Here is a 23,319-nt window from a genome sequence, read left to right as displayed (position 1 = left end):
GCGGTGGACAGTGAACACTTAGGGCTGCTGGCTGAGTGCCGCGCCCACGGGACTACCATGGAAGTTTGTCCGTCTTCACTTCTCCCTCTCCCTCTGCATGCCGCTCTGCCTCCTTGTGCTCTCCCTCTCTCTCAAATAAATGAGTAAACCTTTAAAAAAATAGAAGGAGAAGCAGTTGGTACTATGTAGCCCTGATTTCAGCTCAACACGATTCCTAGATTTTGGAATAATTTGCATCGCCCTAAGTATTTTTGGCATTATCTCCATATCAGTGCTTACGCTGCTGACGTCCTGTTCCAACAGGCCCTGTGGAGGGGCTTCCTTCCCAGAGGAGTGGCGGGATAGGCTGCTAGAAGGTAGATGCCGAAAAGAATGGAAGCTGTTCTTTGCGTTGGGGGAAGGACGTCTTTAAAGTTTGCATTATGTGGAGGACATCTGCTGGTTTTCATTTATTCAAAAGGCATAAAAATATATAGATTCACCATTAAGCCATAAAGCCCGGGGCAGTGGGAAGCTAATTCTTAACAGGGTGTATCCATCGAGGACATGAGAAAGACACATCCATCTACAACACTGCGGTCATATATTTGTCTCTTAAAATTCAAGAAGAACTTAAATTATTGACATTCACTCAATGGAAGTGTCAGGATGTGACAGTGGGAAATGAGAAAAAAGGACCAGTGATTAATAAGGTTTATACGTGTGTGATTATGATGTAGCAGTAAGAAGGGCCCAGGCTGTGGTGCTGCGTAATGGCTGGTGGGCAGCCTCGGGGAAGCTGTTGCACGGACTTCTGTGAACTGTCGGTAGCCGCCGTTGACCTTCTGTGGTTCAAGTCCTTGTGGACGAGATGTTCAGAAAGGGCCATTCTTACGTTGTGTGATTGGTGTGCTTAAGAGTCCTTGTACGGGGGGTGCCTGGGTGGCTCAGTCGGTCGAGAGTCGAGTATTCATTTTGGCTCAGGTCATCATCTGTGGGTTGAGGATTTGAGCTCTGAGACGGGCTCCCGTGCTGGACAGTGTCTGCTTGAGAATCTCTCTCTTGCTCCTCCCCCTGCCTGTGTGCTCGCTCTTTCTCTCAAATAAGTAAATCTTCAAAAAAAAAAAAAAAGTCGTTGTACAGTAGTCCCATTAGGAAAAAAAAAGCATAGATGCTCAAGAAAGTTTCTTACTGTGTTGGGTTCTTGCTGCCGGACTGACCGCTGGGCCACAAACCAAGTGGTATAAGACCACGCGAGTATTAGGACCGCGTGGTTGTGGAGGTCACAAATCCCTTGTCAGTCTCCTCAGGCTAGAATCAAGGTGTGTGCAGGGTGGCATTCCTTTCTGGAGGCTCTAGGGGAGAGAACCGATTTCCTTGCCTTACCCAGTCACGTACCGCTGCCCGTTGCTTGGCTCACAGCCCCTTCCTCTTCTGCAGCTCCATCGGGGCACGCTCTACATCTCCGACCATTCTGCATTAACATAGGCGTGTGTAGCCATCCACTTCCCTCCAAGCGCTGCTCTCCTTGCACCCCGTAGGTTTGGGGCTGTTGTATTTTCGTTTTCACTCATTCATCCCACAGTGTCTCTGAGGTTCCCTTTTAATTTCTTCATTGAGCCTTGAACATACAGGTGCATTGTTGACTTTCCATGTGTTTATGAATTTCCCCCATCTTTTTCTATGATTGACTTCTAATTTCATTACATCGCCGATTAGGGAGATACTCTGCATGATTTCAGTCCAGCCTTTGCCAATTTATGGGGTCATGACCTAGGACACCGCCTTTTCCTGGAGAAGGTGTGGCAGCTTACAGTTGGGTGAAATGTTCCGTAGGTGTCTGCTAAGTCCAGCTGGTTGGTGCTGTTTTTTTGTTGCATTTTGTTTTGTTTTAAGATTTTGGGAGAGACAAAGAGAGCGCACATGCAGGGGGAGAGGCCGAGGGAGATGCAGGGCGTGATCCCAAGATGCTGGGTTCATGACCTGAGCTGAAGGCAGACGCTCATCTCACCGAGTGAGCCACCCAGGCGCCCCTGGTTGGCAGTGTTTTAAGTAGTTAATGGTATTAAATCTGGGCTTCCATTTCCTTACTACTTTTTAATCTAGTTCTATCCATTATTAGAGCTGTGATATCCAAATCTCCGACTACCGCTGGTGAATTATCTGTTTCTCCCTCTAATTTTTTTCAGTTTCTGGTTTATGTAATTGGGGCTCTGTTGTTGAGTGCATACAGGTTTATAATTGCTGCATCTTTGGAATGCGGAATGATCTCTCTATAAAATGTTCCTATTAGACTTCTCTGTGTTGTTTGCAGTAGAGATATTTGTCTTGAGTCTGTCTTGTGTCTGCCTCTTCTCTTACTGTTGGCACTGGATACCTTGGCCATCCTTTAAACCGTCTGCACCCTTCAATCTAACTGTGTCTTCTAGGCGCCAGTCACGTTGGGTCTGGCTGGGTCACGTTGTTTTTCTTTTTTTTTTTTTAAAGATTTTATTTATTTATTCATTATAGACACAGAGAGGCAGAGACACAGGCAGAGGGAGAAGCAGGCTCCATGCAGGGAGCCCGACGTGGGACTCGATCCCGGGTCCCCAGGATCACGCCCTGGGCCGAAGGCAGGCGCCAAACCGCTGAGCCACCCAGGGATCCCTCGTTTTCTTTCCTTAAAGCCCATTGTGGCAGTCTTTACTTTTTAACTGGGGGTCTTAGCTATTTACATGAAATGCCATTCTTGATCAAATACGATTCCTGTATGGCATGATTTCCATATATGTTATTTCCTTGTCATTCCTTTATTTTCCCGAGACTGCCTTTTCTCACGTTAACTAGATATATTCTAGTGCACGACTTTAATTCCCTTCGCATGTCTTTTATGATGTGTTTTTAGTTATTTTCTTGGTTACTCTGAAGATCACAGTTAACGTCTAAACATGTGACTGTCTAGTTTGCATTAATGCCAACATAATTTAAAAAGTATACGGAAACTTTGCAGGGATATGGCTACGTTCAGCCCCCCTCCTTTGGCTGTTACCGTCATTAGGTTACATCTTTCTACATTATGTGCTCATAAATAGAGATTTATAATTATCGCCTAAGCAGTTGTCTTTTAAATCCGATAAGAAAAAAGATTTGCAAACAGGAACACATTTATCTTGTCTTTTATGTCCCCCAGTGAGTACAGTCACCCCGTTTGTGAACCATTACTTGAAGGTATGAAAATAGTGTTATAACATCCCTATTGAGCATAATTTACAAAGATTGTCAAAGGAATGTTTGAGTTGGTCATTAGATAACCAAGAAACAAACATTCATGTATAAGCAGTATTGCACGTTTAAGTATTCCTTTTTCTTTTTTTTTTTTTTGAAGATTTTATTTATTCGTGAGAGAGAGAGAGAGAGAGAGAGAGAGAGAGAGAGAGAGAGGCAGAGACACAGGCAGAGGGAGAAGCAGGCTCCATGAAGGGAGCCTGATGTGGGAGTCGATCCCGGGTCTCCAGGATCACACCCTGGGCTGAAGGTGGCAGTAAACCGTTGAGCCACCCGGGCTGCCCACATTTAAGTATTCCTAAACCACGCGTGATGATACTTTCCAAAACAAAAAATAGTATGTATGATTGTTGGGTTACACGCCGCCTCCAAGTGAGAACTTTTCTTGGTGTGGTAAGCTCTGTTCAAATCCAAAAACTGTTGATGGAGAAGGCACATATATGCACCTTTGTAAGGACTCTAGCAGTAGTTTGAGCTGGGGAGAAGTCTGGGAGGAGAAGGTGGTTGGGTTTTATGCAGGCTGCAGGGTAAGGGGGCATGCATGGTAAGCTGCGAGAATGCCTCTCTTACCTTACACGTCCTAAATAGGGGTTGGTTTGCAAGTGCAGGATCAGAACGCGATCCTGCTGCGTGGGCAGGCTTCCTAAGTCATCCCAGGGGCGGGCGGAGCTTCGTCCGTGGTCGGGGATGGCTGCAGGTGGGAGGCAGAGGCTGCAGCCCAGGGCTCTTGCTGGTGGAGCCCCCGTTTGGAAGCAGGGGCACATCAGCGTGCTGTCCCAGGAAAGAGGGGAGCAAACGCTGTAATCAGCATCTGCACCGTCTGAGATTCCGCTTTGAAAAACGCACGTGGGGAACGTAGGACAGCGAGCATCTGTCAATTTGTGGCATGATGAAAAAACTCGTCTGAAAAGCCTTTTATTATTCCACACGTGATCTGCTAAAAGTACTCATTTTTAAAAATATACATTTTATTTATTTTAGAGAGAAAATGAGAACAGGGGATGGGGCACACGGAGAGGGAGAAGCAGGCTGCTTGGTGAGCAGGGAGCCCGATGCGGGACCCCGGGATCATGACTTGAGCTGCAGGCAGACGCTTAACACGCTGAGACCCTAAAAGTCCGCTTTTAAGAAGCCAGAGAACAGGACGCCTGTGTGTAGTGCATGCCGGAGTTCCAGCCTTCCGGGCTCGTTCCTCTTCATTCTCTTTGTACAAATGGATGTAAAAGCGCCGTGTTGGCTTTGCGCGCGGCTGCTTTGGATAGCTTGACTTACTGGCTGCGTAGCTCCCTCGATTCTCCGCCTGCACGCCCGGGCTCTCAGCACCATCCCGTGGCCGTGGGGCGTGGCGCGGAAACCACGACACCGCGCACCGCACACGGCGCCCTCCCCGTGGCCTGCGTGCGTGCCGTGCTTCTGCTGCCAGCCTGGAACCTGCAGCCGCCCCGGCGCCTCCCACACACCCGCCTCCCCGGTCACACCTGTCTGTGGGTCCTGTCTGTGCGCCGAGCCTGCCGGCTTCACGGATGGAGCAGGCCGTCAGCCCGGGAGCCACTGCGCCTCGCTCTTCTCTTCAGTTCCCCCTGCCAGCCCGCCTGCCCCACAATGAGAGGCCAAAGAGGACTGGCACCTGCTTTTAGCCAGGACGGTGGGGGGCGGGCAGACGACCCCCCAGGTTGCATGCAGTCAGTGTTTCTGCCGCCCTGTGCCCGCCAGCCACGGAGCTCAGTTGAAGACATCTGGAAGCAGGGGTGTGCCCTCCTAGAGACGAGGCCGGCGACGGTGCCCCCAACGGTCCTCTTCCCTGCCTGCTGCCCTTGGCTGTTCATGACGGGCTGCTCTCCCCATGTTCTTACGTGCGTCCTCCTGGGAGCCCATTAGGAAAAGCGCCTTTGCCTTGACTTCCACCCTCCCCTTATGGAAAGCACATGCTCTCCTCTGGCCGATTTCTTCCTGGTATAGTTCGTCCTCAGACCACCTCAGGGGCAGGGAGCCTCCTCCCCGTTGCCCCGTTGAGGAAGCCGTTGCCAACGGGCTTTTCCTCTGACAGCGTGACACTGCCACGAAGGGGCCAAGGCGGCGTGCGAACCCATGTCTGCAGCTTCTGCACCGCTGGCACCAGATGCCCCTGCTGGCACAGGTAGCTTCGCACCCTGAGGATGGTGCAGCCGTCCCCGTGCGGGCCATGCGGACACGATGCCCCTGGTGTTGAGCGAGCTTGCCCCGTGTCTGGATGCCAGAGCAATGCTTCCCTAGCGGGCAGTGGTACCTCCCCTTGCCACACGGCACCCCCAACGCCCACCTCACTCCTTTGCAACACCGCAAGAGCCTTCAGGCTCTGACACTTTGTCATCTGTTTCTCACGCGACTCTTCCGACATGAAAATGGCACGGACCGTCACCTTACTTCTCCGTAACGGATGGCTGGACGCTGTTGCCTCGGTTAGTGCACCCCCCGGACGGCTGAGGCTCCTCTCCTAGCTGTCCAGGTAAGCCTGTCACGGGGCAGGTGAAGGATAAGGGCGGGCCTTTTGAGGCACAGGTTCCCTGTAGGAAAAGCAGAGGATAACATCCCTGTGGCACTCGGCTCCTGCAGCACTCTGTGCCCAAGTGTCCAGATTCAGGGAGTGCCACGGCCCGGTGTTGCTGCTCCCAGCGTCTAGAACCGTCTTTGCAACGAGAACGGATGAAGCAGGGCACGTGTGAGACCTGGAGCCTGGGTTTGCAAAAGGACGGTGTCCGCAATTCAGAGGCACCTCGCCCATGAGAACCCGGGTGCCGTTCCTAGGACACGCAGGTGTGGGTAGCGCCCGGGAGCCCCAGGGAGCAGAAGGGAGACCAAGGGGCCCTCTCCCTGCCTCCCGTATGGTGTGGCTGCCCGTGTGGCAGCCGGCTCTGGCGTGCCCCTAGCACATACGGCGGATGGTCGTGCAGGTTCCAGTGCCTGTCACCCCGTGGGAAGTGCCAGCACCGGTTGCCCCTCTTCTCCCAATTACTTTCCGTCATGTCCTGGCCGTGAGCACGGATGACACGTTAGCTCCGTGGTTCTCACACTTGGGCAGGCGTCAGATGCGTCCCGAGGGCTCGTTACGACCCACGTAGCCCGGGGCCCGGGCCCTCCTGTTGGGAGGGGCTGCATGGATCCGAGAATTTGCATTTCCCTCCAGCGCCCAGGTCGTGCAGGTGCTGCGGTCTGGGTTCCACACCTGGACACGCACGGCCAGAGTCCCGGTGCCCACAACTCAGGGTCCATACAGGGGCCGCGTGTGGAAGAGACTGTGCACGGGATGCCAGTGTGTGTCAATCCCAGATGACCCCCAGACCTGAAAGAAGCCATCCAGAGTCAAAAATCTCATCTTATTTATTTTATCCATTCATTCGCTCTTAAATTTTCTTGATTTTAAACTGGCGTAATAGCATCTGTGTATCAGTAACATACCAGTACACATCAAGAGCAGGCAACGCTTTGTAAACCGAGTCCCAGGCTGAGTTTGGGAGATGTTTAACTTGGAAGGCACTTTTTTACCGCTTTCAAATTGCACAGTTATTTCCCTGAATTTCCTCCTGTTTTAGAAAATATTTGTCCCCAATCTGGCGGTTTCCTGGGGCTCAGTAAATATCCACTTTTTGCCTGTCTGGGGACACCTGTCCTTGAGCTGGAACGTGTCCAGGAGCACCTGGGGTGTCCCTAGGGAAAGCTCCCCTCACACCTGAAACCCTGAAAAAGCCTTTATTTCTTCCTAGGCTGATGGTACAAGGCAAGACTGCTACGTCTTTTGTCCTTGGGTACAAACATCAGGATTTCTGAAAGACAGCTTGGTTTTTGGTGGGCAGAGAACCATGTTGTGTGTCCACATTCTCGTCCTCATGCCCCTGGGCTGACCCAGGGACAGCTGCGTATTCCCCAAGCATAGCACCACGCTGTGCTCCGCACCCCCTTCCTGACCTTGTCCCGCAAACACTAGATCTTAGTGGCTGTTGTCTTAATGCATCTGTCCTGACCTCCCACGGCCCTGCTTTTAAGGCAGCTCTGAGACCCATGGGAAGGGCGGTGTTTTAAAGTCTTGCAGGATTTTCGCTTCAGATCGTCTCCAACCCTGGAAGGGCTCAGTTTTGTGTAAGACTGCCCCGGTTTTGAGGACATCACAATACAATTTGGATGGAATCGGCAAATTTCCTCTACAACGGCATAGAAATGACATTTTACATAGAAAAGTCAAGTCCCAGGAAACTGTCATCATGCTTGGCTTTCACAGGGGGAGAGAGAGAGAGAGAGAGAGAGAGAGAGAGAGAGGCAGAGGCAGAGACACAGGCAGAGGGAGAAGCAGGCTCCGTGCACCGGGAGCCCGACGTGGGATTCAATCCCGGGTCTCCAGGATCGCGCCCTGGGCCAAAGGCAGGCGCCAAACCGCTGCGCCACCCAGGGATCCCCTCGAGGATGGTTTAAAGTGTCCGGCTGGATCCACACTCAAAGCAGGGATGTTTCCGTAAGTCCCAAAAGTCTCGTGCCCCTCCGAAGAGCCTCCCTCTTTCCGTTCCATCCCAACGTAGGCGGCAGTCTGCTTCTCAAACTACAGAATGGTTCCCACTTCTTTCGCTGACCCTAGTTGGCTTGAAACTCATTCATGTCTTGTGTGGACCGATAGGTTGTATTTTTGTTTTTATTGCTTCTGCTTATAAGGTCGGCCTACACTTAACTTTGCAGGAAACCACCAGACTGTTTACCAAAGCGGTTTCTGTGCTGGGTTGTGTATTATGTTCTTATTGATGGTGTCACAAATTATCGCAAATGGCTTCATGGCTCGTGGCTCAAAACAGCACGAATTGATTGCCGTACTGTTGTGGAGGCCACAAGTACGACATCTGTCTTGGTGGGCGAAAATCAAGGTGCTGACAGGGCTGCGTTCCTTCTGGAGGCTCTGGCGCGGGATCCCTTTCCTTGCCTCTGAGGACCTTCCTTGCCTTGCCGTCATCTCACTCCCAGCGTGTGTGTCTGTGCTTACCCCTCCTCTAACTCTGACCCCCCTCCCCCCCACCGTAAAGACCCTTGTGATGACTTTGTGCCTGTTGCATCATCAAGGACCATCGCCCCATCCCCAGACACGGGAGCACGCTGCAAATTTCCTTTTGCCTTGTGAGGTATGATAATTATAGGTTCTGGGGATTAGGTTGTAGATAGTGGAGGTTTTTGTGTCATCATTGACTTGTGATGTTAGGTTCTTTATATATTCTAGATGCAGGTCGTGTGTGTTGTGTTTTTTCCTGTGTTATGACTTGCCTTTTGTTTTCTTACTGATGTTTTCTTTTTAATGGACGCCCCTTTATATATGTGTTGTCCTATGGCTCTTGCGTCTTGTGTTCTGGTATGAAAACTTCATAGAACCTAACATTGCAAAGATACCCCATGTTTGCTTCTCCAGGTTTGATAGTTTAGATTTTATGTTTAGCTCTGTGGCCCTAAGCACCAAAATGTCCATTTTTTGCCCCCATTATACGGGTATATTTCCATTACATATATGTGTGATCTAGCAACATTTTTTGAACCAGTTCATCTTTTAAATGACTTTTTGGGGCACCTGGGTGCCTCAGTTGGATAAGTAGCCAACTCTTGGTTTTGGGCCAGGTCATGATCTCCGGGTTGTGAACTTGAGCCCTATGTCAGACTCCGTGCTCAATGGGAGCCTGCTTCCCTCTGTCTGGCGCTCCCTCCACTCACACACTTTCTTTAAAATAAATAATTAAAAAAAAAAAACACATAGTTTTCAAAATTGAGTATGGATTACCAGAAAAAAACAATCCTTAGAGTGACACCCATTCATACTAACTGGAATGATTGATAATGCCAGCGAATCACGTCAACTGCCAATCAGAAGCTTGACTTTACAAAGGACGACTCAAATAGCTATTACTGGTCCTTATTTTGAGCAGCCACATTTATTATCACTCCTCTACAGTTGAAAACTGATAGTTTACCACCACGGGAAGCAATATATCAAATGCTTAAATACTTCTTTCTCAGCCTGCTGGACCAAGCAAGCTTCCAGTTTGAAGCGAATATCCCCGTGACTCATCATTTCATGCTCGTCATTTATTCATTTCCGTCGTTTACGTCCCTGAACATAAGGAAGTGTACCTTTTCCATACAACTTCGTTTGTAAAGGCTAAGTAGCTACCACAGAGACATTGTGAGCATCCTTATGCCATGGGTATAGAGCTTGTGGGGTGTCTGTGGACATGTGGGAGAAAGCACCTGAGTGCCAGTGGTCCACCACTGGACAGGAACCTGCAGTGTTTGCTGGAGAACACGTGCCTGGCCTTCCTTTCCTTGTATGTGCTCACCATCTTATTATCTACCCGGACTGCCAGCAGTCCATGTCCTCACACACCCTCCCTCTCTGCCTGACTGTCCAAAGGGACCTTTCTTGCCATGCAGTCATTGAGGTTAGGGGATGGTGACATCTTGTTACATGTTGATAAATAGATTGATATGTGGGCAATTTCTCAATCATAGTCTTTGCAAAAGTGTTCCATATTTTTGTATGTATTTGGCTGTTTCTGTGTTTATTTTTATCAACAAACATGCCTGGGCTGTTTGATTCTGATCAGAGATTTATGTCACTTCCAGCAACGCCTGTATAAGCTTTAATTATTGGGTTTTTTCTCAGGGCCTATCACACAGTAGGTACACAATGTTCATTTGATCGAATTGACCATATTTGTACCATGTGCCATTGCCGTGTACCCAAGATCGTCAATGTCTGCTTTTTTTTTTTTTTAAGGTTTTATTTATTTGACAGATTGTGCACAAGCGGGGGAGCAGCAGGGAGAGGGAGAAACAGACTCTTAGCTGAGCAGGAAGTCCGATATAGGACTCGATTTCAGGACCTTAGAGTCATGATCTAAGCCAAAGGCAGATACTTAACTGACTGAGCTGCCCTGGCACCCCAGGGTCTGCTTCTTAAGATCGTTCATCTCGGCTCTGCTCCATGGTGCATGTCATAGTGTGACTTCTGTAATACATTTCTAATTCATAAATATTTGTTTCAGAAGAGTCTCTGAGCACAGTCATTTGAAACTTGGCCTAAAGTTTAACTTTGGGGAATGAAATCAATTTTATGTTGGTTTGGGTTCTAGCTTATATCATGACAGGTTGGTTGTTTCCCGTATCCAAGGCATAAATGAAATAATTTGTATTGCATTGAAGAGCAGTGAGCAGATGATATTTTTGGATCACTGGTACTTAAGCAAAGTGGGCAAACAGTACAATTAAATATCAAGGTAGCTTTATTTTTTGTTGTGGTTTATCGCGTCCGCTGTTTGTTAATGGAAGGAGATCTGGATAAAGATTTATAGCAATCCTGAAAGGACAGGGTTTCTGTTTGTGGCTTTCCACGGCACTAGATTTTTTTTTTTTAATAATAAATTTATTTGGGATCCCTGGGTGGCGCAGCGGTTTGGAGCCTGCCTTTGGCCCAGGGCGCGATCCTGGAGACCCGGGATCGAGTCCCCCGTCAGGCTCCCGGTGCATGGAGCCTGCTTCTCCCTCTGCCTATGTCTCTGCCTCTCTCTCTAGCTCTCTCTCTGTGTGACTATCGTGAATAAATAAAAATTAAAAAAAATAATAATAAATTTATTTTTTATTGGTGTTCAATTTACCAACATACAGAATAACACCCAGTGCTCATCCCGTCAAGTGCCCCCCTCCACGGCACTAGATTTTTACAAAGCTCTTTGCAGGGCAGGGACTTCCTTTCCTTGGGACATACTACGTCTGGTTTTTGTTGGCACACAGCTTCACTCCGGCTTTGAAGTGTTTCCCACGAACCACCCTCCTGAGGGCAGCAGAATCCTCGTGATGCGCATCAGATGTGGACTGGGTTAGTCCCGGGCGTGGAGCTTGGGGCCAGAGAGTTGAACCCAAATGCAGCCGTGTTCATGCCCATGCCCACCGTAGTGCCAGGACTCTGCCCACCGTTGTAAGGCTTCCTGACTGTTGCAGTTCCTCCTAGGCACCCTGTCGTCCTCACCCAGGGTTGTTTGCGGTGGAGGTGCCGGGGGATACTCCATTCCGAGCGGCCACAGCCACAGCAAGGCTCGGAGGACACAGGTGTGCCTGTGTGAAGAGGTGTTCGGGCCGGGTGGTGGACGGTGCCGGCGAGCACCTGGGGCCCCAGCGCCTGCCTGGGGTGTGATACAGGTGTGCTTACGGGTGGCTGGGTGGCCGGCCAGCAGCATCCACACAGGGCCCGCGCTCCTCGGCTTCTCACTGGTCACTGACGGTTTCCTCTGATGGGACTGGAATGTGTGGGGCCAAGCCAGCACCGTTTCCACCCTTCCCAGCTCACCAGGTGGCTCTGTGTGTTGGCATCTCGTGTCCTTAGGATACAGACCTCTGCCCCGGGGTTGCATGCTCATGCTTCCCCGTGCTGGGTCGTGGTCCAGAGGCGGAGCAAGGATGCTCAGCCTCCCCCTGTCGGGGTCCCGGTGTCGTGTAGCGCCTTCCTACTACGCCCGGCGGGGCACTTGCTGGGGCCCTGGCTGGTCACGGACACTGAGGCCAACCTGCACCGGCAGGAGCATGCCCCGAAGCCACTCGGAGCCACATAATAGCTCTGCCAGCGGGATCTGGGCTCTGCTGTGTGCCGGGAGCGAGCGGAAAGAACAGCGTTTAGCGGCTGTTGCCCGCAGTGACCTTACACAACAGCTTTTGCCTTTAGGGTTCTAGCAATTATTAAGCAAGCTTGGCTGCCTCAAGAAGTCAAGAAGAGCCCAAGGCAACCTAGATATCAGATCTAGCACTTTCAGACGGCTCGACTCCGACTCCGGTCTCCCGTGAATCACCAGTTTCCAGGCCCATGACATTCAGAGCTCAGTGTTTCAGATAGCTGTGCCACTGACCCAATAGTCCATTTTTGGAAAAGAACTCGTGTTTTTCAGTGATGTCCTTCATAGGGCTGGAAGTGCTTTCACTAGGGGGAATCAAACCCCACACAGGAGTGTGCAGATACCAAATGCGAGGGGTGGAGTAGCCGTTCTCGAAACAAGGCCACCAATGGCAACTACGACTTTGATTCTCTGGTCTCAGTGCTAGAAAGTATTTTCTTAATTTCCAGTTGAGAGAAGAATGAACCAATTAACTGATTCTTTCAGTGTGTTTTATTAACGTGGGTTCCGTTAATGTGTTCCATTAACCTGCCTGTGTTTTTATTCCTTAAAACAAAGTGTAGAGTGTGAGGTGTTTTTGCAGAGGAGGTGTGCCCTTGCTGGGTGCGACCGTGCTGTGCAGGGTGTCCCCTGGCCCCCTCATCTCCTCCCCGGGGCACCCAGTTGACTCCAGTTAACCGACAACTCCAGTTACCAGAAGTCGTTTGCTTCGGCTATTAACTTTAGAAACAATGGGGCATATTCAGAATTTCTTACCTTCAAAAACGTTTCTTCCATGAAAAACATATTAACATGCATCTCATCTGGGGTTAAAGAAAGGAAATAGAAACATGGATGTTGGAATTAATGTCATAGGTGATTTTTCCCCCTTAATTTCTATTCATAAATCTATACATGTCATTATTCAGATTAAGGTTTTCTGAAAGTTGATCCATTTTTCAAATTACTGATTTTATAAAACACAGGGCTTTGGTAAGCACATTACATCAGATAAGTGGGTTGTTTTGTTGTTTGTTTGTTTTTTTAAGATTTCATTTATTTATTTGAGAGAGAGCATGAGCCGGAAGTGGGGGGCAGATTGCAAAGGGAGCAGGCTCCTTCCTGAGCAGGGAGCCCGAGCGAGGCTCGATCCCAGGACCCTAGGATTGTGACGTGAGCTGAAGGCAGATGATTTGCCGACTGAGCCCCCCAGGCACCCCTAAGCTGTTCTGATAGCATGTGGTAGGTGCCTGGTAGCTGCCAAACAGTTTTGTTGATTTCTTCTTTGTTGGTTCCTTTCACCTAATACAGTCTACTACTGGTTTCTGATTCTCAAAGTGTGGTCCCCAGAGAAGCATCATCAGAAATGCAAATTCCTGGTCACACCCGAGATCTGCAGAGTCAGAAACTGCAGGGGGACCCTGCCATGTGTGTTCTATCAAGAACCCGCACGGGAGTTGGGTGTGTGCTGATGTTGAAAACCGCTTACCTGGGGTGCCTGGGTGGCTGGGATGGAGCCCCACACGTCAGGCTCCCTGCTCGGTGGGGAGTCTGCTTCTCCGTCTTCCTCTGCCTGCCACTCTCCCTGCTTCCGCGCTCTCTGTAAAAAAAAAAAAAAAATCAGCTTAGAAAAATGACACCCCCAGTTTTATCAAACTGTATTCAGCGCTGGGTATTTATTATTAAAGCTATTTTACAGTTAAAATACGCAGTGCTCACTCCGCCCCAAAACACTGCTGTATTTCTGAGAGAAAGCTGCCAGACAGCTCCAGCATCGTCTTCTGATCTGCCCGGTTCTGACAATTTGATTTTCACTCAAGATGAGCTCTCCAATGTGAAAATGTGTTTGTATCTTCAAGAAACTGACCTGTCACACAGACTCTGGCTTTTGATCACTCCACCCTACCCCCCCCCCCCTTTTTTTTCTTTTGGTAATCGCAGATAATAAAAGTATGACTGTTTTGGAGATAACGTTAAGTTCTGGAAGGAAGCATTAAATTGGTCTGTTGTGGTGTGCAAGGTGCACAAGCTGTAGCCTGCCTGGCGAGCAAGCCTGGTGTGCAAGGTGCACCAGCTGTAACCTGCCTGGCGAGCAAGCACTGCGGTGGGTTCAGAGTCTGTTTTCCAAACCGTATGGAGCTAGTTGTATTGAGATTTTTACATCATCAATTTAAACTTAAAATGTTTTATAACACACGTGGCATGGGACCTATATAGGAGGTAGGGTGGGGTCTGGGGCAGCACCCATGTGTAAACCCACAGGGATTCCTACAGACAAGAGTATGAAAATTCACACAAGGAATAACAAATAATCCGCATTAAGCCCTCCTCATGCCGGTGCAGGTCAGATGTTGCCACTGAATCAGAGACTTTTCAGGTTGCAGATGTTTATGGATTAAGGATTTGGAAATGAGGGATCATGTTCTTGTACGGGGCCGGGCAGTGAGTTAACAAGTGTCGTGAAGCTGTTTCCACATGCCTGGCAGGTATCGTACTTTTGTGAATACATTCCAAGCAGGTGATGGGTGTTTGGTCTTTGTTTCTAAGTGAAATATGTCTGGCAGGGCCCTATGACTTGTCATATTAAACAGGGTTTCGCCCTTACTGGAGCACTGCTGTACACAGACAGGCAGATCTTGAGGTCTCCTAGGTCAGGGATGCTTACTTAGTACTTACGAGTCCTTCCACAGAGCAGGTGCGAGGGAGGCGTCTTTGCACCCCGCCTCCTCCTCCTCCGCCGAGGGTTCCACACGACGGTGCGGGACTTGCCCCTGGCCAGGCGCTGCACTCACAGCTCAGCACAGACTGTTCCTCTTCACCGACACGACACGCCAGCCAGGAGGTATGTGGTATCTGTGCTACTGTCCCCATTCTGCAGATCTGTCATCCAAGGCCCCGCCGGGGGCTGAGCACCTGCTGGCACATTTCAGTGGCTTGCAAGCGGCAGGGCAGGGTCGCAAACCAGGTTCCCGCCTTCAGAGCTCCTGCGGCCGCCTACACCCAGCATCTTGTCACAGCCAGCCCTGCAGGCCAGTGCTGCCTACGTGCCACTGCTGCCGGGGCACAAACTACAAGTCAGGAACATTGAAAACCCGACCCAGGACTGGCAGCTACACAGTGGCCCAGCTGGGAATTGACTGCTCTTCTTTCAGATTCCTGGTGCCCGTTCTTTCTCCGAATACCTCATTCCAGGTCTGGCTTGGGAGCGGAAACCGGAATGAGCAGAGAAAGCAGGTCTTCTCGTACGTGCTTGTCTGCTCTGAGGCAGAGCAACTACTCTGGAATTAGGTGCCTGTTTGCAGGAGCACAGCTTCCTGCATAGGAGATGTGGGAAAACACCCTCACCCCTACTCCTTATGGGGTAAAATGCAAACTGGCACGGTCCTCTGGGAGCAGGGATGGACTTGGCAAGCATTTCACTACATTCTCAATGACAAGAAAACAGACAGCAATGTAGGACCCGGGCCTGAGAGGCCGCCGTGCCTAACCTTCCTGCGGGTACAGGGATGCCCTTCTGCAGCACGTCGATGAACTTAAACCTAAATGCGTCTCATTTCCCCACCTGGGAGGGCAGCCTGGTACCCATGATGACACCCACCTTGTGGCCACTGTACCCACTTGACCGGGGGCTCGTCTCCCATCTGACACCCCCGTGTCATCACTTACCCGATCAGCTCACCTGCATCCCATCAGCTCACCTGCATCCCATCAGCTCACCTGCAGCGGCTCCCCCACTGCAGCATGGGTCCCCCTCTTCCAGCAAGAAGGGAGGCTCTCCTTCACGAGGAATGCTTTCCTAACACCTGCGGACCGTCGTGCCTTATATGGCCTGTAACATGTGACAGTGATGTTCTTGTGTAAAGTGACACAGAAGCAAGTTGCAGAGCTTGGAGCTCGCTGCCTCGCTTGTGGACAGGGGGACCACATGCCCCTGATAGCTTGCCGGGGTTCTTTTGTGCTCATCTTTGGAACTTCTTCCTTTCAAAACGCTGTCCCTTTAATTTCTAAGCATGCTGTCATGAGCTGGCGCAGTCATCGTTGGATCTGAGGACTTTAATTACTTGTTTAGATCCTCGCTTATTCACTGAGGATTTGGGATGATTTTATCTACATTGTGAAGAAAAGTGGTCTGCACAGTGTCCTGCAGATGCATAATCCCACAGCTCAGTGTCTTTTAAATTAAAAGCCTTGACACGAGGCTTTAAATAAACACTGTTTAAAGCGTTTTAAAGGCCATCGCTACGTTTCTGTCTTTGGGATTAGTGTTTCTTTCACGCCCTTTTCTTCCTTGTCGTCCACTCGGCTTACCAAGAGTCCCCGAATGCCACCTCCGTCGACCGCCCGGCCTCTGCTGCTTCTCACGCTTGACTCCCACACTTGACTTTGCTCTTTAGACCCGACACTAGTTTCTTGCTCTCACTTAGTGCCTGTCGTTTCCTCCTGTTGGACATTTGGAGTCCTAGAGGCTTAGTCTGAGTACCAGGGAGGAAAGTAAAAATGTGCACTACGGCCTGTCCGTCCTTCCCCATCCCGCAGAGCCCTTGCTCTGACCCCCGTGGAGGGGTGCACATAAAAGGAGCTTTCGTTACCGGAGACCCTCGGCCACGGAAGGCTTGAGGATGCCTTCCTGCTGCTGCTCATGGGGAGGAACCAGCCCTCCCTCCATTGTCTGCCGCCTTCAGGAACAATATATACAGGTGCAGCGTGGGTTCTAGAAAACCCCGAGTCACTCAGCTGGCTATCCAAACCATGGCTTCTCTACACTTGAGTGACCCCGGAAATGTTTCCTTAAAGCCTCACCATCTTTTGTGCCAGCAAAAGAAAACCAAAACAGGTATTTCCCTAACACAGAGGTCACATGGGAGCCGTCTCAAGTGCCTGCAGGGGTGGGGCGCCGGGGACCTGTTTGTTCTGCACATTTTCCAGTGCCGCAGGAACATCCAGCCTGTGCCAGAGAAGCAGAGGTCTCAGGTAGTTCAAGTGCCGAAGATGAAATGGCACCTGATGCTTGGCTCTCGCGAGTTGTGCCTCAGCAGGTTTCCCCCACTCTGATGGCTGAAAGGAGGGCTGGGGCTACATGGGCCAGTCGGTGCCGATTCCCAGAGTCCACGGGAGAGGCGGTGAGGGCAGCTGTCCAGCTCGGGTCCGAGCACGAAGAACCAGGGACCCCCCAGCAGGTGCAGGGAGCCCCAGGAGAGGGATGCGTGAGTGGTGCCATCCGTGGAGCCCCTGGCCAGAGAACTGTTGGTAATCCATGAGCAAGCCCGGGAGTGCAAAGCCAGGGGAGCTGTGGCTCAGACTGGAACAGGAGGCACCGCCCGCAGGGCCCTTCGGGCGTTGGGCTGTAGTGCCACCCATAGGAGGCCTTCACTTGCAAGGGAACTTGCTGCCCTTTGCCCTTGGGTCTTGGGCTTGGCACAGAGGTGGCGGGTGTGCTGTACGGCCCAGGTGTCCCTTTACCTGCCATGGGACAGATGCACACACAGGTGACAGCAGAACAGCCACGGCTCCCGAGCGACAGCGCCGTGCGTCCTGCCGACTGCAGACTCGGTGATGTTGCCACACGCACAGGAAGCGGTCTTGTTATGGGGCCCAACCGTACACATTCTTTCGGTTTAGACTGTGCAGCATTTCTGTGGCTTCATGCACTGCATGAGGCCCTTACTGCTGAGACTAGAGGGGCTGTTCTACCTCCTAAACCAGCCGGAACGGGAGATGTGTGTGTCTTGCCAGCCATGTGTGCGTAGTCCCCGTCCGTCACCTCCTGGCTTCGCCGAGTGCCCATGTGGGTGCCACCACCAAGAGTGAGGCTGGGGCCCTGAGTACGCCTCCGGACACGGCCCTTCTGCCTTCCTTCAGGCACCTGCACTCAGCCCCCTGTGGCTTCCCAGATCTGGAAACGCTTGCCTTTGGAGACGTGCATCAGGTCTCAGCAGCATGTGTCACCACGTTTGCATTTTCAGTGAACTGATCTTTCTGCGAGGGCCCAAGGTGGGCCCACTGGTGATGCTCACGGTGACACCCGGCATTCACTTGTGATTGGCTTTGCAGTGGGGATGGTGAGCAGTCCTGTGGGAGTGAGCACCTTCTACGTTCAGGATAACCAAAACCAATATCCTGTTAGTTTCAGGTGTATGTCATAGTGATTTTTACATTTTTATCCATTTAAATGACGCCACAATACATCCAGTTGGCATGGGTCCACCTCGCGGGTCCCGTCCAGTTGGCGTTGGTCCACCATGGGGGCTCATCCAGTTGGTGTGTGTCCACCTACAGGGCTTGACCAGTTAGCATAGATGCACCGCACGGGACCCAGCCAGGTGGCCTGGGTGACTGCACAGTTATCGCAGCCTTACTCACTCTGTTACCTGTGCTGTCCTCTCTATCCCAAGACTCTTTTTATAAGTGGAACTTGTACTTCTGAGTCCCCTTCATCTGTCTCACCCATCCTCTCACCCCGCCTCCCCTCTGGCGGCTTGGGTACAGTTGGCATGGGGCCACCACGCGGGTCCCGTCCGGTTGGCACGGGTCCACCACGCGGGTCCCGTCCGGTTGGCATGGGTCCACCACGCAGGTCCCGTCCAGTTGGCATGGGTCCACCACGCGTGGCCCGTCCAGTTGGCACGGGTACACCTCGTGGGTCCCGTCCAGTTGGCATGGGTCCACCACGCGGGTCCCGTCCAGTTGGCATGGGTACACCACGCGGGTCCCATCCAGTTGGCACGGGTACACCTCGCGGGTCCCGTCCAGTTGGCACGGGTCCACCACGCGGGTCCCGTCCAGTTGGCACGGGTCCACCACGCGGGTCCCGTCCAGTTGGCACGGGTCCACCACGCGGGTCCCGTCCAGTTGGCATGGGTACACCTTGCAGGTCCCGTCCAGTTGGCATGGGTCCACCATGTGGGTCCCGTCCAGTTGGCATGGGTACACCTCGCGGGTCCCGTCCAGTTGGCATGGGTCCACCATGTGGGTCCCGTCCAGTTGGCATGGGTACACCTCGCGGGTCCCGTCCAGTTGGCATGGGTACACCACGCGGGTCCCGTCCAGTTGGCACGGGTACACCTTGCAGGTCCCGTCCAGTTGGCATGGGTCCACCATGTGGGTCCCGTCCAGTTGGCATGGGTACACCTCGCGGGTCCCGTCCAGTTGGCACGGGTCCACGACGCAGGTCCCGTCCAGTTGGCATGGGTCCACCAGGTGGGTCCGGTCCAGTTGGCATGGGTCCACCACGCGGGGCCCGTCCAGTTGGCATGGGGCCACCACACGGGGCCCGTCCAGTTGGCATGGGGCCACCACACGGGGCCCGTCCAGTTGGCATGGGTCCACCACGTGTGGCCCGTCCAGTTGGCAGGGTCCACCACGCGGGGCCCGTCCAGTTGGCATGGGTCCACCACGTGTGGCCCGTCCATTTGGCATGGGTCCACCGCGGGGGGTCCGTCCATTTGGCATGGCGCCACCACGCGGGTCCCGTCCAGTTGGCATGGGTCCACCACGCGGGGCCTGTCCAGTTGGCATGGGTCCACCGCGGGGGGTCCGTCCATTTGGCATGGGTCCACCGCGGGGGGTCCGTCCATTTGGCAGGGTCCACCACGCGGGGTCCGTCCAGTTGGCAGGGTCCACCACGCGGGTCCCGTCCAGTTGGCATGGGTCCACCACGCGTGGCCCGTCCAGTTGGCAGGGTCCACCACGCGGGGTCCGTCCAGTTGGCAGGGTCCACCACGCGGGTCCCGTCCAGTTGGCATGGGTCCACCACGCGTGGCCCGTCCAGTTGGCAGGGTCCACCACGCGGGGCCCGTCCAGTTGGCAGGGTCCACCACGCGGGGCCTGTCCAGTTGGCATGGGTCCACCGCGGGGGGTCCGTCCATTTGGCATGGGGCCACCACGCGGGTCCCGTCCAGTAGGCATGGGTCCACCACGCGGGGCCTGTCCGAATCACCTAGGTCCACCTTGCAATGTCTGTCCAGTAGCATGGTTCTACCACGCAGGGTCTGTCAGTTGGTGTTGACCCACCATGGGGTCTCATCCCGTTGGTGTGTGTCCACGTACAGGGCCTGACCAGTTAGCGTAGGTGCACCACAGAGGGCCCAGCCAGGTGGCCTGGGTGACCCTGCACAGTTATCGCAGCCGTACTCACTCTGTTACCTGTGCTGTCCTCTCTATCCCAAGACTCATTTCATAAGTGGAGCTCGTACTTCTGAGTCCCCTTCATCTGTGTCACCCATCCTCTCACCTCGCCGCCCCTCTGGCGGCCACCACGTTGTTTTCTGTGTTAAAGACTGTTTACTTTCTTTGTTCTGTCTTTGAAATTTCACATGTGAAGGAATCTGTCGATTCTGTGTCTTACTGTGACTTTGCACGACACCATGTAGGTCACTCTGTATTGTCACCAGTGGCAAGATTTCATTTGTTTTATGGCCAAAGCAGTATTGTGTTGTGTATAGCATGTCTGTATCCACGCATCTGTTGATGGACGCTTACGTTGCTTCCCTGTCTTTGGGTATTGAAAATAAAGCTGGGGTGAACGTGGGGGTGCAGAGGTGTTTTTGAATTAGCCTTTTGTTTTCCTCGGGCAACCGCTCAGTAGTGTGATTGCTGGCCTGTGTACTAGCTCTCTTCCTAACTCTTTGAGGACCCTCCATGCTGTTTTCCAGAGAGCCTGCACCGGTTTGCATCTCCACCGACGGTGCACGAGGGTTCCTTTTTACCTACATCCTCAGCCCACTCTTTGTACTTGTCTTTGGGATAACACCTCGTCTCACGGGTGAGCTGATGTCTCCTTATGGTTTGGGGCAGAGCCCTTTGCCCATGGGCTGGGACCTGACCCTGTGTACGGTGTGACAACTGTGTGGAATTGTAGGACACCCGCTGGCATCACAGACTTGCTTGGTGTGGGGAAGCCCCCGTCCGGCATACACAGCTGGTGTGAGAGGTGCTCTGAGTGTGAGCGCAGCAGAGCACGAGCCTGTCCAGAGCTGGTGCGTTCTCACGTGGGAGCTTTGCAGCGGCACCCGTGGCCAGGCGCTTCTGTGCGGACTGTCACGGGGCGGTGGAAGTGTCCCTGCCAGGAGGGGTCGCCCACACTGACCCTTGTGTGCAGCTGGCTCCCGGCAGCTTGAATACCCGGTGATGGCGTCACGGCTTCCGCTGCCCCAAGTGCACATTTGGGCTCACACATGCACTTGTCTGTATCAAAGAGTTATCAACAATAAAATGGGCTTCGTTTCTTTCCCAGTTCTTCACTTTCCAGATCACAGCTGCAAACACAACTGCAGCACAGCATTGTCACAATGACCTGCGACATTTCCGGTATTTGCATAGATGTCCGCGCAGATGGCCTGCATCACAGACACGTATGTACCTAGTAGAGACCCGGGGCATAGCACACACCCCTAAACGTCGCCCTGTCTTTGTTTCTGCAGATACGGAACGGCTCTATTCAGTGGTGTTCCAGGAAATATGCGATCGCTACGGAAAGAAATACAGCTGGGATGTCAAGTCCCTTGTTATGGGGAAAAAGGCAATGGAGGCGGCCCAGATCGTAATAGACGTCCTGCAGCTCCCCATGTCCAAAGAGGAGCTGGTGGACGAAAGCCAGATGAAGTTGAAAGAATTATTCCCCACGGCCGCTCTGATGCCAGGTACGTGCCCCTCCGTGTGACGGGATTATATCCGCGCGCCTTTGCGGTATTCTTGTAAATCCTGGTCACCGGCCCGTGCCGGGCTTGCTTTTGTGTCTTCCTTTGTCTTGATAGATAGCTTCTCAGGAAAATCTCGTCTCGTTTGAGGCTCACAGGTACTCCAGAGAGAGTTTGCTTAATCCTATGCTGTGATTCCATCTGGTCTTTCCAAGGGCTTCCTTCCCTTTCACCGAGTCCCGAGGTCCAAAAACGTGTGAACTGTGCTCGTTCCGGTGTTGTACCAGTACCACACTCACGACGGAATCGCATCAAGGCCCGATAGGTGGCTTTGCCTTTTCCTGTTCAAAATGAGACACGAGATTATTTTAGCAAATATTTAAACGTGAGCAAATTGATGATAAGCAAGCTAAATCTTCCCAAACCACCTTCTTTTTATTATTTTTTCTTTTTTTTTTTTTTTTAAGTTAAGAGCATAATTCATCTTCAACACGTGTGTTTACATGCCCTTCACCCCTTTCTTCACTTGTTTTCCTTTGAAAGCAAAGATGACTTTTCTCCCTTGGGGCTTATTAAGTGAAGATAGATCAGAACTCAGTTGTCTGCTGTTTCTTGCTAAAAGTCAGAAGGTCGAGAATGTTCTAGATTACAGGGCTGAAAGATGCCTAAAAATGGAGTGCTATTTTAAGAGTCTTCCAGGGAGAAAGGTGAATACTCTGTCTTTGGAATTAATGGTGCAAGGACAGGGGGGAAAAAAAAGTGCAGTTACAGCCATAATTTTGTATTTACTTTTTAATTTTTATTTTATTTTTTTTTTAAAGTTTCTTTTTTTTTTTAATTTTTTTTTTTTTTTATTTACTTATGATAGTCACAGAGAGAGAGAGGCAGAGACACAGGCAGAGGGAGAAGCAGGCTCCATGCACCGGGAGCCCGATGTGGGATTCGATCCCGGGTCTCCAGGATCGCACCCCGGGCCAAAGACAGGCGCCAAACCGCTGCGCCACCCAGGGATCCCAATTTTGTATTTACAATTGTATTCCTGTGAGTCATAGTTTTGAAACATGTGTGTTTAAAAAATATTTACGCATGCATCCAAAAGTTCAGATTGAATATCCCCTGGGAATAGAGAATTTCCTGTAAACGACCTGCTGGTACCACTGCCTGTGTCACATAGAAACCACATACGTGCGCCGTGCTTGGATGACAGACAAATCTGAATGTCGGGCACGGGCACGAGCTCTGTCCGCTGCCATCCTGGACCCTTTGCACACGGAGCTATCGCGACAGCCTTTAATGATGGAAACACGTCCATACAGCTCAGTTTTCAAATCATGGTAGAAACCAGACCTGGTAAAACTGACCGCCTCATCCATCTCTAGGTGTCTAGTTTGGTGGTGTCACGTAGCGTCATGCTGTCGGGTCACAGCCCCCAGCTCCCTTCTCTAGAACTTCTTCATCTTAGAAAACAGGCACTCTGACCCCGTCCACCACTCACTCCCCATTCGGCCCTCCTTCCAGCCCCTGGCACCATCATTCTGCATTCTGTGTGTGTGAACTGGACTATTGTACGTACCTCGTTTTGTGTGTGTGTGTGTGTGGGGCTCATACAAGATTTGTCTTTTCTGGATTGGCTGTTTGAACTTACCACGTCCTCAAGGTTCATTCATGTTGTCGCATGAAATAGGATTGTCTTCCGTTTTCCCCACCCCGGTACAGCTAGATCACGTTGTGTGTGTCCATTCGTCTCTTGCTACTCATTGGAGTCCTTTCTCTTCCTGGCTGTTACGAAGGATGCTGCT

At 51.7% G+C, this 23,319-nt stretch overlaps 1 protein-coding gene across 3 annotated transcripts in view; it reads left to right on the top strand.

Moving 5' to 3' along the window:
* Nucleotides 1-23,319, top strand: part of PUDP (pseudouridine 5'-phosphatase) — a 142,102-nt gene that overhangs the window by 14,161 nt on the left and 104,622 nt on the right. For all 3 annotated transcript variants that reach the window (XR_008666069.1, XM_055337428.1, XM_055337429.1), the window contains exon 2: nt 21,305-21,523. Coding sequence is in view for 2 of the 3 variants with exons in the window: in XM_055337428.1 (XP_055193403.1) it covers nt 21,305-21,523 (219 nt within the window). In the remaining variant the exon portion in view is untranslated. The remainder of the gene's footprint in view (nt 1-21,304; nt 21,524-23,319) is intronic.

The sequence above is a fragment of the Nyctereutes procyonoides genome, unplaced genomic scaffold (genome assembly GCF_905146905.1).
Source record: "Nyctereutes procyonoides isolate TBG_1078 unplaced genomic scaffold, NYPRO_anot_genome, whole genome shotgun sequence".
Lineage (NCBI taxonomy): Eukaryota > Metazoa > Chordata > Mammalia > Carnivora > Canidae > Nyctereutes > Nyctereutes procyonoides.
Note: the sequence above shows the minus strand (reverse complement) of the source record. Positions and strands in the feature narration are given on the sequence as shown.